General features: G+C 41.7%; 1 protein-coding gene across 1 annotated transcript; it reads left to right on the top strand.

Annotated features, from left to right (window-relative positions):
* The first annotated feature begins 7,534 nt into the window (after window positions 1–7,534).
* Window positions 7,535–12,909, top strand: DRG1 (developmentally regulated GTP binding protein 1). Its single transcript, XM_033001479.2, has 9 exons — window positions 7,535–7,666; window positions 7,828–7,951; window positions 8,593–8,768; window positions 9,168–9,237; window positions 9,807–9,976; window positions 10,738–10,868; window positions 11,078–11,245; window positions 12,193–12,315; window positions 12,794–12,909. Exons 1-9 carry the CDS (start codon window positions 7,625–7,627, stop codon window positions 12,891–12,893), a joined length of 1,104 nt encoding a protein of 367 aa, XP_032857370.1. The 5' UTR covers window positions 7,535–7,624; the 3' UTR covers window positions 12,894–12,909.
* Window positions 12,910–14,159: the final 1,250 nt, after the last annotated feature.

Genomic DNA, 14,159 nt, shown 5'->3' with positions numbered 1-14,159 from the left:
CTTTTGATAGAAACTGTTTGTCTACCCTGCAGGCAGAATATTACTGGTAGCTTTTTATTACTGCATCATGTACACACACACCCTGATACGAACATATATTTTTAGAAACTTGAGGTTGCTCGAGTGGTAGCAATGCTGATGAACCCAGATCAAATATACCGTATTATATAGGTAAAACGGTGCTCATGTTCTGTAAGTCTGTTTGTGTGACAGACACCTAAATACTTGCTGCAGTGAGGAGAATAATCGTATTTAAACACACTAGCCCGGCTGCGTGCACACACACAGACAGCAGTTAAAGAATCTGGAATTTGCTTATCTTGCCTAGTGGCTTTGGTCAGTTGTGCACTTTTCCCCCCAGTGGTTTATTAATTTGCTTTCTTTTAGTCCCCAGTCTCCCGACATGGTTCCTGCTTCCTATTTCAGTTCCCTCCTTGCCTGTTCTTTGTCTCTCCTCTAGGCAGGGGGAGGGGGGGGGGGGTCCTGCTGCTCTCACTGCACTTTCCTCAGAACTTTCTCCAGTTGCCATGGAATGTTCTGGTTTCAGCTTCCAGCCCTCCTGTTTAAAAGGCACCGTCCAACACACCCTGCCTGCTTCTTTAGGTAAAAGCTAAGTATTCACCCCAGTGCACAGCTGTTTCTTGCAAAAGACCCATTCATGCTGGCCACGAGGATGCCAGATCTGCATGCTGGGAGCTCACACTCCAAGGAGTTGCTGGATGCTCATTAAAGATGACAGCCAGCACCTTGCACTCCCAAGGAAATCACAAGGAGACCAACACAGCCCTTCGCCTTAGCTCCTCAGCACTCTGACATGGTAACTGCTCACCTCTTATTTTAGTACTTCCACTTGTGCTGTACTGGCTTCCCCTACCTTATGGCTTCACCAACACACTTAAAGGACCACTTCTGATAACTTTTTCTGGTCCCAAATTTACCATGTCTCAGAACATGAGACTATCAAAGCAGTCATTCAGCTCACATTTGTTACAACGTAGCCAAATTTATTCTCTTTGAAGATAAGCAGTTAGTGCCATACCGAGACAAAATTTGGCTCATCTGTATAAACAGACTTGGAAGATGAAGCTCCCTAAATTTAATGTGATGACTGTCATTTCCCCATACTTCTCTATGTAAGTGTACAGGTATGATTGCCTTGGAACTCATTTATCATCACCACTAGCTAGTTACTGTCCTGAAGACACAGTTCCAGATTATGTGAAAGAGTTTTAAATTTGAATTTAAAAATTTACCCTTTCAGGGTACAGAATTTCCTCCCCTTTTCAGATGATTCCTAATCTATTTTCTCTGACATCTTCTGCAGTGGGATCTGCTGAGCTTCTCTTGAATTCATCTCTCTTTCAAATAAAGGCATTTTCCTCAGCTACTTTATTCAGCTTCTTACTATTTCCTGTCTCACTTCTGCTCATGGGAATTCCTGAGCTGTCCCTAAATGTTTTGCAGCTGTCTGGTGTCTGCTGAAGCACTTTGATTGGTATTTCAATAGTATTAAAAATCCTCTTTTGCTCTGAACATGTGTGTACCATTTGGGACTGTACACTGTACATTGCTCACTTCACTGCAGATCAGTTGCTACCGGCCTTACTCAGAAGTGCAGACCTGAAATTGGTCTGCAACTATAGGAGGTAACAAAAGACTGTGTTACAGTCAAATCTATTCAAAGGTATTTGGGTATACCTTAATTAGACTTGAGTCATACCTATTTGCTGAACATTCTCAACTCATGAATCTGTGTAGGTCTGGAGGCTACTGAAATTTTTAAGAATAGTCTCCATTATTATACTCTTTAAGAAGGTTAGTCATTATTTCACATGGATTAAATATTAGCAGAAACATTTCTGCATAGCACTTGTGCCAGCTAATTCAGTCATATGAACCATTTCCTTTTTATGTGTGTTTCACAGAAATACATAACATTGCGCATTTCATGGCACACTTGCAATTTCAGTGAGTGGCTGTCAGGTTTTCTGAGCTTTCACTGGAATTTTAATTAACTGCGACTGATCTAACAAGCAATTAATTCAGCATTCATTACTTGCTAGGTTGATTATTACTTAAATTTAGTTTTCAAAGCTTGCTCAATTTTTTATTAGGAATCATCCCATGAGAATGCTAAACCTAGCAGCAAGGATTCTCAGGTTTGGGGATAGCACGGTTTCCTGTGTAATCCAGACGTGGGTTAGTGATTTGTCAGCTTTCTCCTCTACAAGCAGACAAACAACTCCCTTGTTTAAAAATACCTAGCATTCTCACAAAAACAACAGCAACTGCTAATAGGGAGGTATATGATGTTAGGAAAAGTATGCAGAAAGAGTTGATTTAAAAAAAGGAAAACTGCAGTTTGCTTTTCTTCTTTTTGATCACTCTCTTTACTGCACTCATGAGCTGTATAGTCCATCTGTTGCACGGCAGTCCATGACAAAGTCTGGGGAGCTGATGCTAAACTACAGAATTTTTTGTTGTTAAACTAATTTAACACAGTCTTGGAAGCCAACCTTTGATACTTAATCTCCCTTTTGTTCCCCTCATTTCTTCACTCTACCCATTTTAACTTATTCTAGACTGCCTGGAACCAAAGCAACCTGAGCCATTCAAAACAAGATTGCCACATTAAGGATCTGGTCAAAATGGGAATATAACCTAGGATTCCATCTAATCAACACCTTATGAATTAAGCATCCATGCCTAGCTAAGCAAACCTGACAAACAACTTTCTCATGTAAAGCATACATTACAATACAAGCCTAAATATGCAATGTGAGTAGGGAGTGTTTGTTATTTACAGATTAACAGCTAAACTACTGCGCTGTCCTGAGAAGGACAACTTCTCCATAAATACCAAGTTAACTGGCATAAAAAAGTTAATCCAGGAAGAAAACTAACAATGGATATGTCTGTATTTCTTACAACATTCAAATGACACAACTTTCTGCCTATTGCCTCAAGAGTCAATTGTGAATTGCATCAACTTCCAGAGTCACTTCACCTCAGGCAATCGGTATTATCGCTCCATTGAAGACTCAGTACTACAGATCTCAAAAATCTTACCTTTTGATAACAGGTTGTCAAAATCTTTCCTCCAAATGGGGATGAGACTGGCCCTTAGCTTATTATAACCACCTCAAAAAGGTTTGTCTCCTCTTCAGCGTGAGCAGTTCTTCACTGAAGTACAGTAATCTGGTTAATTAGCAGTCCATTCTCCAATCAAAGTACAATTCATGGGGGGGAAAAAAAAAAAAAGTAAATTTGCAAAACTGTAAAAATTGCAAAGAAAAAAAAAACTGACAGAAAAATCACCTTAAAATGAATAGATTCTCTATATGGCTTATCTTGCAGTTACCCTTTTTTCATGAGGGAAAACCTCTGGAGGTTGGTTACAGTCCCATACCCATAATTCTTAAAATCATAAGTACTCAGGTCAAGGTTATCATTTGATACAGATTATTTTTCACTGGGCTGGTGATAACTTCTGAGAGGATATGAAATTTCAAGAGTGTTGTTTCACCAGCAATCATGATTTAATTTCCTCCCTGTCACCTCCCTCCCACTTTTTGAAATCCCCACCACTAAGCTAGAAAAGCAGTCCCTAGTAAATCCACAAACACACGCAGCTGTTTGTCAGTATATTCTACAGCTTCTGTCATAAGGTGAATTACCAAAACCAGAAGCGCTGTACTACCAGAATGGCTCTTAAGCTAAAACAACCTTCTCAATGCACTGTGAATAGACTTGCTATCCAAAGTATTGGTGTTATTCATTAGTATAAAAAAGAGGAAAAGAAAAAAAGAATAAAAAAATACCTAACTAAGTGAGCATGCACTGCTTATTTTTAAGAATGGTCTTTATGTGATTTTAATGAAACATACACTACACAAGTTATCACAGTTTTTACTATGTATTTTACACTGGTAAATTTTACATTGTTAGCCAAAAAACTTGCAAGCCTCTTCTCAGCATACTTAGTTTGCATCTCACATAAGTAAAACTCTTACTCAAGCTAAAAAAAAATAGCTGCTTCAGAAAGAATTTTAGAATCTGGCTCATATTGAAGCAGCTTATTTAAAATTAGTAGTTTGTCAGAAAACACGCTAAATGCATTAACTACTCAGCTCTCCTATTGAAGTGATCTACAGTTATTATACTCGCAGGGCAGTGCTATGGAAACATGAAAGTTTCAATCATTCTGCGGCAACTGCACATTCCTGTTGTGCAAAAATAAAACTGAGGCACAAGTAAAGGAAATGACTTGCTCAGAATCAATGAGTCAGCAGGACTGGAGTGTGTAGAATATGAATTTTTGAAACCCATTTTTGCTACAGCCCTCCATCATTCAAATCTTGCTAATGAGGTATGTGCCATTTCAGTCACATTCCTGTCATTGTAGCTTGATGAAATAAACACTCCTGGTTTTTCCCAATCACTGATTCCATACCGTGTCATGTTTCTTAATTGTTCGATGAGACAGCCTTTATTTCAGATGCAGTCTTCCTGTGTTTTCTAAACACCTTATAGTATATTGCTTTCCTTACCTTATTAAAAATACTATTAGAAAAATGCTGACATTATATACTTATAGTTTATCAGTTAGTAATTCATATGGCTACTTGATCATCTGGGAGTTTTTTTACTCCATATCTGAATCTTTATTCAGTGTTGTCTGACATAGTAGGCAGTTGGCCACCTGAGAGACTGACTCTACAATTGTTGTGTAATTTACAACCTTTGGAAATATACCCCCTCCTGCACTTCATCTAGATTTCCTAAATGGAATTCTCTCAATTTAAAAACCATACATATACATTTTAATTCAAAAATGGCAATTCACATACTCCATCTTCCATCAGCACCCACTATAAAGCTCAATTAACCTTTTGAGTAGCTCTGAGTCTCTTGCATCTCCTTTCATTTTCTTTCAGGTTCCATTGGGGGCTTTTTCCCTCTTCTAACACTATATTAAATTTTCTATTAATATTTTCCTTGATTTTTCCCTTCTCTGACTGACTCTTTTTTAAAATAAACTTTTATGATTTGCACTCCATTTTCTAGTTGTGAGTGCTGTCCTCAGAGGCCATCACTTATTTATTCCCAATTACCCACCTTTCAGTCACTTTCCCAGTTGTCACACCCAGCTTCCCATGGTCATAGCAGCCCTGTTCTCCAAGTGCCACATCACATACAACACCTTTATATTAAAAAATTCATGACAGCCATCACAGTAAATAAAAATAATTACACTCTATTCACAACCTGGAACCAGTCTCTATTGAGCAAGCCTTTCTGAAGCTTAAAAGAGGGTGCTGTTATAAACTGCTATATGCTATGCATAACTGCTGCAAACTACTTTAAATATTCTAACCAATTAGAAAGTGTTCATTTGGCTAGAAAAAAAAATCAGGTAAATTATCTTTATTAGTTAAATTCTTACTCCCTTCAGGTAATTAAGGACAATACTCAACATTGAAAGAAGGTTTTAGGTGCCTCAGTTCCATATAGGATCTTTGCTTGAGTAACTTTCTGGAAAAATGGGATTTAAAAGAATATACTGAGCAGTTGTGTGTTAAGAACACTATGAATAGCTAAAACCAGGAAAACAAGAAGCACCCAGTAACTAAATTTTCAAGCCATGTATTTTACTGACATTTGTGTTCATTCAGCCCAAACTTGGAAAAATAATTTTTAGTTAGACACTATATATGGGATTGGGAGTGAGTTTGTAAGAACAACTATTACTGTTACTAGGATCCAGTTCTGAAGGTAGCCACCACTTACTGCAGAAAGAGAGGTGGTCTTAAACCCTGATTGAGCATTCAGAATTTGCATCTTTCTCAGAGTTTTTCCTGTTACTAAAAGGGACCTCAAACATGGACTGATTGTGTGGCTGAATTCAGCTGAGGCATCAACAAGTCCAATTTCATCTGAAGTAGGAACAAATTTATACCAGGATGAAATCCGTTATGTCCTATGCTGAAAATGGCTATTGTTCACAAGGAATAATCAGAAAACCATGAACAAATACACAGTAGTAGGTTCATTTATAGTTACCCTAGCTTAGCTGAGCTAACATTACCAGGAATAATAATCCCATTTGATTTGAGATTCTATTTTAGTAAGATGTTTATAAGTTTATATTAATGACAGTTCCTACTATAAAGAGTTTATAACATTAAAGGCTGATTTTTTGATTGAGACAAGCAGGGAATATGCAGAGGCAGAAAGAGACAGCAAATAGCAGTGTGGTTTCCATTGCACTGATGCTCTTTTTTTATTTTTTTTTTTTCATTTCACTGTAAGTTGAAGAAGACTTAATGATCCATAACAATTCTATTACCAAAATTGTTATAAGGTTAGTTACATTTTGTCACTTGTACAATACTTGGAATCCTGTCTGAAAACATGGAAGGCGATTCTGCAAGTGCCATTACAAATACTTCTACAGTATGGGCCCAGGACAGTATATTTTTGTCTAAAAAACATGTTGAGTTTTACGTTGAGATGTCATATGAGAACAGACCTTGTAAATTGTGATAGAAGAGCCTTCATGGAAAGGCTACTGAATACGGAAAGGTTTCTATAAATGATTCAAATTCAGAGAAAATATGACAAGGAACCAAACGTGGATACTCTAAAACCCCAAAACTTATAAAAATGTATTTCCTTTAAAAATACTTTTTATTTCAAATGCCACTGTTTGGCTTCATGGGATACTGTCAAAAGCTGGGGACACTAATCTCTTTAAAGTTTGAAGGGGCCATTAAAAAAAATCCTTTATCTATTTAACTAGCCTGCGTTCAATGGACAGTTACAGACGTCCCTGGGGCGAAGCGGTACGGCCTGGGCTCAGCTGAAAGGAGCCGTGAGGAAGCTGCAGTGTGGCAGTCGGGGTTTTGTAAAGCATCAGCTAAAGACGGCTTTCCTGCGAGCGGCCGTAGCTGCTCTACGCGATTCCGCGGGGCCGTGGAACACCTATGCACATCTACACACCTGGTGACGAGCGGTTACTGCAACCGGGCTACAAGGAGGAGCCGGGCAGGCGGCAGATCTCAGCGGACGTCGAGGCGCCGGGTCCAGTTTAGGCGCCGGGGAAACGCACGCGCCGCCTCCCCTCAGGCGGGCCCGCGCGCGCCCCGCCTCGCCCCGCCTCGCCTCGCCTCGCCTCGCGCACGTTTCGCCCCATAGCCGAGCAACCCGCCGGCCTCTGCCGCGCTCCGCTGACGGCCGCGCCGCCCCACCGCCGCCCGCACAGGCGGCCGGCTCCGGCCTCACGACCGCCGCCCCTCCCCGCCCGAGCCTCCCGTCGGTGCTCTCGCACCCCGGGCTCCCGCCGGTTCCCACACACCGCCGCCCGTTGTTGTGAGGCGGCGCGAGGGCGGCGGCGGCCGCGCAGGGGGCGCTGCGGCGCCTGCCGCCCGCTCGCCGCGCGCCCCCGGCTCTTTCCCGCCCGCCGCTGAGGCGCGCTCCCGCTGCTTCTCGCGAGCGCCGTCCCCACCCCTCGCCCCTCCCAGTCCCCCGCGAGAGGCCGCCGTGCGCCTGCGCGCTGCCGGGCCGGGGCTGAGACGCGGCGGGGCCGAGGTGCTGCCCGCCGGGGCCCGGAGTAGCCGCCAAGATGAGCGGCACGCTGGCCAAGATCGCGGAGATCGAGGCTGAGGTAAGGCGCCGGCCCGCTCCCCGGGTCGGGGATGGGCCAGGCGAGGGGCGGCCGCGCTGTCGCTTCGTGAGGGGGTGACAGGGCCCCGCCGGCGCCGTGGGGCCGGTGCGGCCCGGCAGAGCCTCTCCCGGTGGCGAGTCCTCGGTTCCGTGCTCTTGCAGATGGCCCGGACGCAGAAGAACAAGGCCACGGCTCACCACCTGGGGCTGCTGAAGGCCCGCTTGGCCAAGCTGCGCCGGGAGCTCATCACCCCCAAGGGAGGCGGCGGCGGCGGCCCCGGGGAAGGTGCGTTGTGCTGCGGGGAGGCTCCGGCCGCGCCTCACGGCCGAAGTGCGGGGTGTGTGGCGAAGATCGACCTGGCGGGGGTGGCTCGTGTCCGCTTTAATTGTCAGGCCGTCTGCCGAATGAATCGCAGCAACTTTTTTTCTCTCCCTCTTGTCCTTCCCAGTACGGGACCTCAGCAGTGGTTTGTGGCCCTTTCTAAGGGCTTTGAGGTTGTTGAAGAGTAAATGAAAGGGCTTCTGCATTGTGGCTAATATGACCTTGTATTTGCATAAGTCTTAGGGGTTTTACATGAAGAAGCATCTTGCAGCAGCCACCTGCTTTTATATATAAAGGTGTGAATTGTCTAAGCTGCAGTGCTTAGAGGGAATGCTCCACCTACACTCCTGTCAGGTATAGCCCACTGGGAAGCCTTGCAGCCAACGTGTTATTGACAAGTACACGCCATGGAGTGTTACACAGTCAAAGTGGTGCAAGGCAATATGGATTGTGAACTGTTTCATACTGTCATCTTCCTTGTAGGGAAGCTTATCTGGCTTTCACTTGGGTAATATTAAAAGTAATAGTGGGACTGCAGTCGTCCAGAACCTTAGAAGATAGAAAACATTGATCTTTAAGTGAATATTTTTGCTCCTTATCTGCAGGTTTTGATGTTGCAAAGACAGGTGATGCCCGAATTGGGTTTGTGGGTTTTCCATCAGTGGGGAAATCTACACTTTTAAGCAATCTTGCTGGTGTATACTCTGAAGTGGCAGCATACGAATTCACTACACTAACTACTGTGCCCGGAGTCATTAGGTACAAAGGAGCAAAGATACAGGTGAGATATTTTTGTGTCCGTGAGGATAAGACGGCATATATAGATGCAATGATGTTATGACTAAGTGGTCTAGCCTGACATTAGCAGGTTAGATGTGACATGAAGAAGTGTTTGAGAATACACTGGGAATGTTTCCATGCTCCTTTTACCCTGCTTTTTACTCTGCTTCGGGGAAGAGTTCCTGTGGTAGTTCTCAGATTCTCTGTGAGATGATCTGTTCCATTGTACCAGTAGGGCACACAGGATATATAAGATTCAGAGAGGAAACCATTTTGCCATATTCTGCTTAGATTTGCAGTAGAGTCAGCTGGTTTAGGAGAAGTGTAAAAGTAGGATTTATTTTCTCCATTTAGAAAAATATTTTTCTCATGAGAGACTTTCCTTCCTCTGAACAAATAGCTGCTTGATCTCCCAGGAATTATTGAAGGTGCCAAGGATGGTAAAGGCAGAGGACGGCAAGTCATCGCAGGTGAGTGTATTAGAGCTGGAGGCAGCATCCTATCACTGTTCAGTTAGTACAGTTTATGAGAAATGAAAGGTTGAGTCACTGCTTCTGATATGTTTAAAAGGCTGAATTGTATGCTGGAATTGAGCTATCTGCTGTGAAGCAGTAGCCATTTTCATTTTGTTCCATTTTTAGTTCTGGCTTTATGCATTTGCTGAGTTCGTGCTTTCCACTGACACTGCAGTAAAAGTATATTACCAATTTTGAAGTCAGATGTGATCCCATATTAAACAAGGCTGCTGTGTTAATTTCTCTACCTGATTGTCATCAGTCTGAGGTCTGAATGGAGGCAGGAGGGAAGATTCTTCCAGCCTCTGTGATTCTTAGAAAATGTAAGGCTCTCTCTATCAGTGATGCTTGGCTAGCACTACAAAATTCAGTCTTATACTGGGATTTAAAAATAAGCAGTGTACTGGCCTTCAGGGGTTTAATATTGTCATCAGTCCACTGAGTCATATTTTGTGATGTTTTGTGATGATGAGATTATGTGAGCATACTTTTTTGATAGATGACTTTCTTTTTCTGATACTTAGTTGCTCGAACCTGTAATCTCATTCTTATTGTTCTGGATGTGCTGAAACCCCTTGGTCACAAGAAAATAATTGAGAATGAACTGGAGGGATTTGGAATTCGTCTGAATAGTAAGCCCCCCAATATTGGCTTTAAAAAAAAGGATAAAGGAGGCATTAACCTTACAGCCACAGTAAGTTGGAAGCTTTCTTTAACCAAAATTAAAAAAAAAAAATTGCTTGAAGAGGCATTTGCAGTTAATGGTATGCCTGGGACCATTCCTATACTATGACTTCTCTAGAAGCTGAACTGCTGCACTGTGCTGCAGTCGGTTACTTTTCCTGGAGGCCATCCCTACCTGCCCTAGGCTCCTGACCATCTCCTCACCCCCAAATCAGAGGCTTGGTCGCTTTCCAACAATTCCAAGTTCCGAGGCCCAAAGGAGGGTCTGCAAAAACTGCCTCTCGCTTGGTGGCTGCAGCATTCTTCTGGAGAAGATTGCTGAGTTCCAGGCCTTGCAGGCTGGACTACTCCTCATTTCCCATTTACCACCAAATATTTAAAAGCGTAGAAGTAGCCAGAGGTACCAAAAATCAGGAGTGCTCTGGGATCTGAGTACCTAACGTAGTTAGTTTTCTGGCCACTGAACTAGTAGATACATGGGTGTACATTGCAACTGGTCCCAGACTGACAGGAAACACTACTTCCCAAGTGTCAGATTGTAGCTATCACTGTGGCATTAATATAAATACATAAAGCTGTTAAGATTTCAGTATTTTTTTTTCCTCTCCCGAGATGAACTATGGTACAATCATAGTCAAATCCAATAACTTCCAATGCAGCTATTATTTCTAGTAATCTATATGCAGCAATTGCTATGGGATAGCATTATTAATTGTAATTCTTGATTTGACTGTAAACTCTCCCGTTCCTTAATACTATGTCTACATTCAGTGTCCTCAGAGTGAGCTGGATACTGAAACAGTGAAGAGCATCTTGGCAGAGTATAAAATTCACAATGCGGATGTCACACTGCGCAGCGACGCCACTGCTGATGACCTGATTGACGTTGTTGAAGGAAACAGGTACTGTTGGGACCCTGGCTTTGGCATACCTGCAGTTTGTATTACAAAGGAAAGAATTGTCTCTCAGGTTTGCTTCCTGCAGAAGCTAAGCTAGCAATGTGGTATCAACATAGGGATATCCTTTTAAAAGAACCCATTTTTTCTTTCCAGTGAAGGTAGCAGGGTACTGCTGCCAGGCTGCTTGTAACGGTATTTTCTTCTCTTTGCAGGGTTTACATCCCATGTATTTATGTCCTAAATAAAATTGACCAAATTTCCATCGAGGAATTAGATATTATTTACAAAGTACCCCACTGTGTACCAATATCTGCTCATCATCGCTGGAACTTTGATGATCTGCTGGAGAAAATTTGGGACTACTTGAAGCTCGTGCGAATGTGAGTCTCACTTGTTGCCTTCTGTGGAGTTAAGTGTAAGGCTGAGACTGAAGGATGTGTCAAGAATGGATCAATGATGATCATTTTATAATATTTTTTTTACTAGCTTAGAACTCTAGCTTTCAAGTGATGATGTATTTTGTCACTGAAATATGTTTACTCTGTAAATCGGAAATTGTGTTGCTCTTGTCTGTTGTGCCATGGACAGTTTCTTAGCAGTCACAAGTGCTGTGTTTTGAATTTGTACAGAAATTAAGCAAGGACTTTGTGAAACTAAGTCCAAAGTACATCTCAAAAAACTCTGAAAATGTGAAATTCTAGTAAAACTTAGTGCAAAGTTGTGAATTTCAGAGATAATCCTCTTTTTAGTCTGTCGTGCATTCAGCTCTTTTAAGAGATCTGAACTTACTTCTTCATCTAACATTTCAGATATTTCTACTACAAATTATTCCATGTTTATCTCATAATTCTAATGCATTTATTTGGATGAATTTATGAATGAATCTATTAATACTCATAATACAGTGACTGTAGTCTTTAAACTTTTATCTGTCTTACTGTGATAAAACCTGTTGTAAAAAATTATTTAGTAGGTCTAGGGATCTGGGCTACAGACTTTGTCAGTTTGTTTCCTAATAGACGTTGAGACTTTCACATAAAAATCAAAAATCATCATCATAATACTGTAGATGTTCTGTGCTATCACCTATTCCTGTTTCATCTTCTTTTAAACTGCTGCAGTTACAAGGGAGAACCTGCTACAGCCATTGGCTACCCAGATGCAATTTCAGATTAAGAACAGCAGACAATTTAGTGGTATCTGTTGTCACCACTGAAATGGGGGAACTTGGCACAAGCACCCAGGATCACAGTGCAAATGACCTATGAAATGGCTGAGTTGAAAAAGGAGGTTTTAGTATTGACTGACTGTTCCATCTGTGTTACAGCTACACCAAACCTAAAGGGCAGCTCCCAGACTACACCTCTCCTGTGGTACTACCTTACTGCAAGACGACAGTGGAAGACTTTTGCATGAAGATCCACAAAAATCTCATTAAGGACTTTAAATAGTAAGTATTATAGTAGAATACTTTATACAGAATAGAGAATGATCTGCCTCCTGGTATATTAATTCTCTTGTAAACTAGAAGGGAAAACAGGATTTTTTTTTTTTTCTTTTTATGTTGAATGGAATAGATCTGCCCATGACAACTAAGTTCAATACTTAAATTACTGCATTTGATATTACAATGCTCTTTCCTGGCTAAGCTTGCTCTACAGGGAAAATATATGTGTATATTTGAAAATAGTTCTAGATGCAGCAGTACAGGCCCTTATCCTGTACGCACAAGTATTTGGGATGACTTCAGTTTGGTTTGATCGGTTTATACTCTGGTTCACACAGACCACTCATCCAGGTACTTACAGAAAAATAAAAATAGCTCTTAAGCATTGCTCTCTGTATTAGCTTTGTGACAGAAATAGCTGTTGTTCTTCTGTTGCGTATTATGCTTCTAAGCCTTTTAAATTTGATTTTTCTCCTTTCAGTGCACTGGTCTGGGGCTCATCTGTTAAACACAACCCTCAGAAAGTTGGTAAAGACCATACTCTTGAAGACGAGGACGTTATTCAAATTGTCAAGAAATAAAGTTGTTCTCACAGTTTGCCACTGTGCCTGCAATTTGTCATTAGCTGTAAGTAGAAGAGAACAGGCCATTTCTATCAAATCTATAACAACTGGGTATTGTTTTTTGATGGTAGTACCTTACACTGCATCATAGAAGTGATGGTTCTGGCCCATTTATACAGCTCTGTCCCATTACAACAGAACTTACACAGGAAAAGCTCATGTGAAGTGGCTTTCACAAGGGCAAAATCTTACAAGGAAGCTTTGAGGCCTGGGCTGATTTTCTGCTGCACGTACATTTCTTCCAAAGCGTAAGAGTTCACACATCAGGAATTGTGTTCTGAATTAGAACAAAACTTGAAAAGCTGAGGCTGGAGCGCTGTATCTTACAAACCAGTACTAGAGGACATAGTTGTAGCTCTATCTGCCTTAATCTGAAATGTTCTTGTTTGTATATTTCAGGGCTATTAATAGTTCTGCAGTTGTGGAAAAGCTGGTAGGTTCTGCTCATGAGCAGTCACTCCTTCAGTTTATATCAATTCAATTAAATTAGATGCTCATGTTTTACTGTGGTAAAAGCTTCCAGCCACTAAGTTTTCATAAAAGAATTTCTTGCTTAGAGAAGTTCAGGAAGCTGCACAAGAGAAGCAGGCTGCTCTAAAATCAGTGGTTCAAGTGCTTTTAAATAGAAATAAAAAAAAATAAGAGCTCTGACATAAGCAAAAAGCTTACTGAATGTGGTACCTCTAGCATTTGTTATCCTACAGAAAGGAAGTAAGGGTGTTTACTTAAACATGTCAAAAATGCTCCCTTTTGAGTATTTCACATACAAAAAGAAAAGTAGTGTGATTTGAGACACCCATTCAAGCACTAAATCCTTGCACCAGTGGTTGCTACTCAGCCTTGTAAGAACACATTCAAGCCTTGATTCTACTCCAAGCATTTTCCCTAATACTTTTTTCTAAGCTTAGATTCCTACAGAAGTGAGCTGAACTACTTCAGCTGTGCTTGAGTTCTGAGGTTTGAGTGGAAGGGGGCAGAGTAGAAGCTATGAACAGTGAACCTCATTCACCCTTTCTTTAGAGCTGGTACACAGGAATCTCTCTCCTTACACTTAACCAGGGCTGTACAAAAACATTTAAATGCAGTAGTTAGGTGTGCATCTTCAGGAAGGTCCGTTGCCAAAGCACACAGTTCCTCTCGCCCCCAGGAAAGGTAAAACTAGAGTTGAAATTCTCTGCAGCTTCAGCTCAGGCCATGGTTTCAGCTTACACGTGGGAACAATGC

Source organism: Tyto alba, unplaced genomic scaffold (assembly GCF_018691265.1).
Source record: "Tyto alba isolate M040663 unplaced genomic scaffold, T.alba_DEE_v4.0 Super-Scaffold_44, whole genome shotgun sequence".
Lineage (NCBI taxonomy): Eukaryota > Metazoa > Chordata > Aves > Strigiformes > Tytonidae > Tyto > Tyto alba.
Note: the sequence above shows the minus strand (reverse complement) of the source record. Positions and strands in the feature narration are given on the sequence as shown.

Excerpts from the sequence above, each read along its gene's own strand:
- DRG1 (XM_033001479.2), top strand. The coding sequence starts at position 7,625 with ATGAGCGGCACGCTGGCCAAGATCGCGGAGATCGAGGCTGAG. Across the intron at positions 9,977-10,737 it reads GCATTAACCTTACAGCCACA|TGTCCTCAGAGTGAGCTGGA; the intron begins GTAAGTTGGAAG and ends GTCTACATTCAG. Across the intron at positions 12,316-12,793 it reads CTCATTAAGGACTTTAAATA|TGCACTGGTCTGGGGCTCAT; the intron begins GTAAGTATTATA and ends TTCTCCTTTCAG.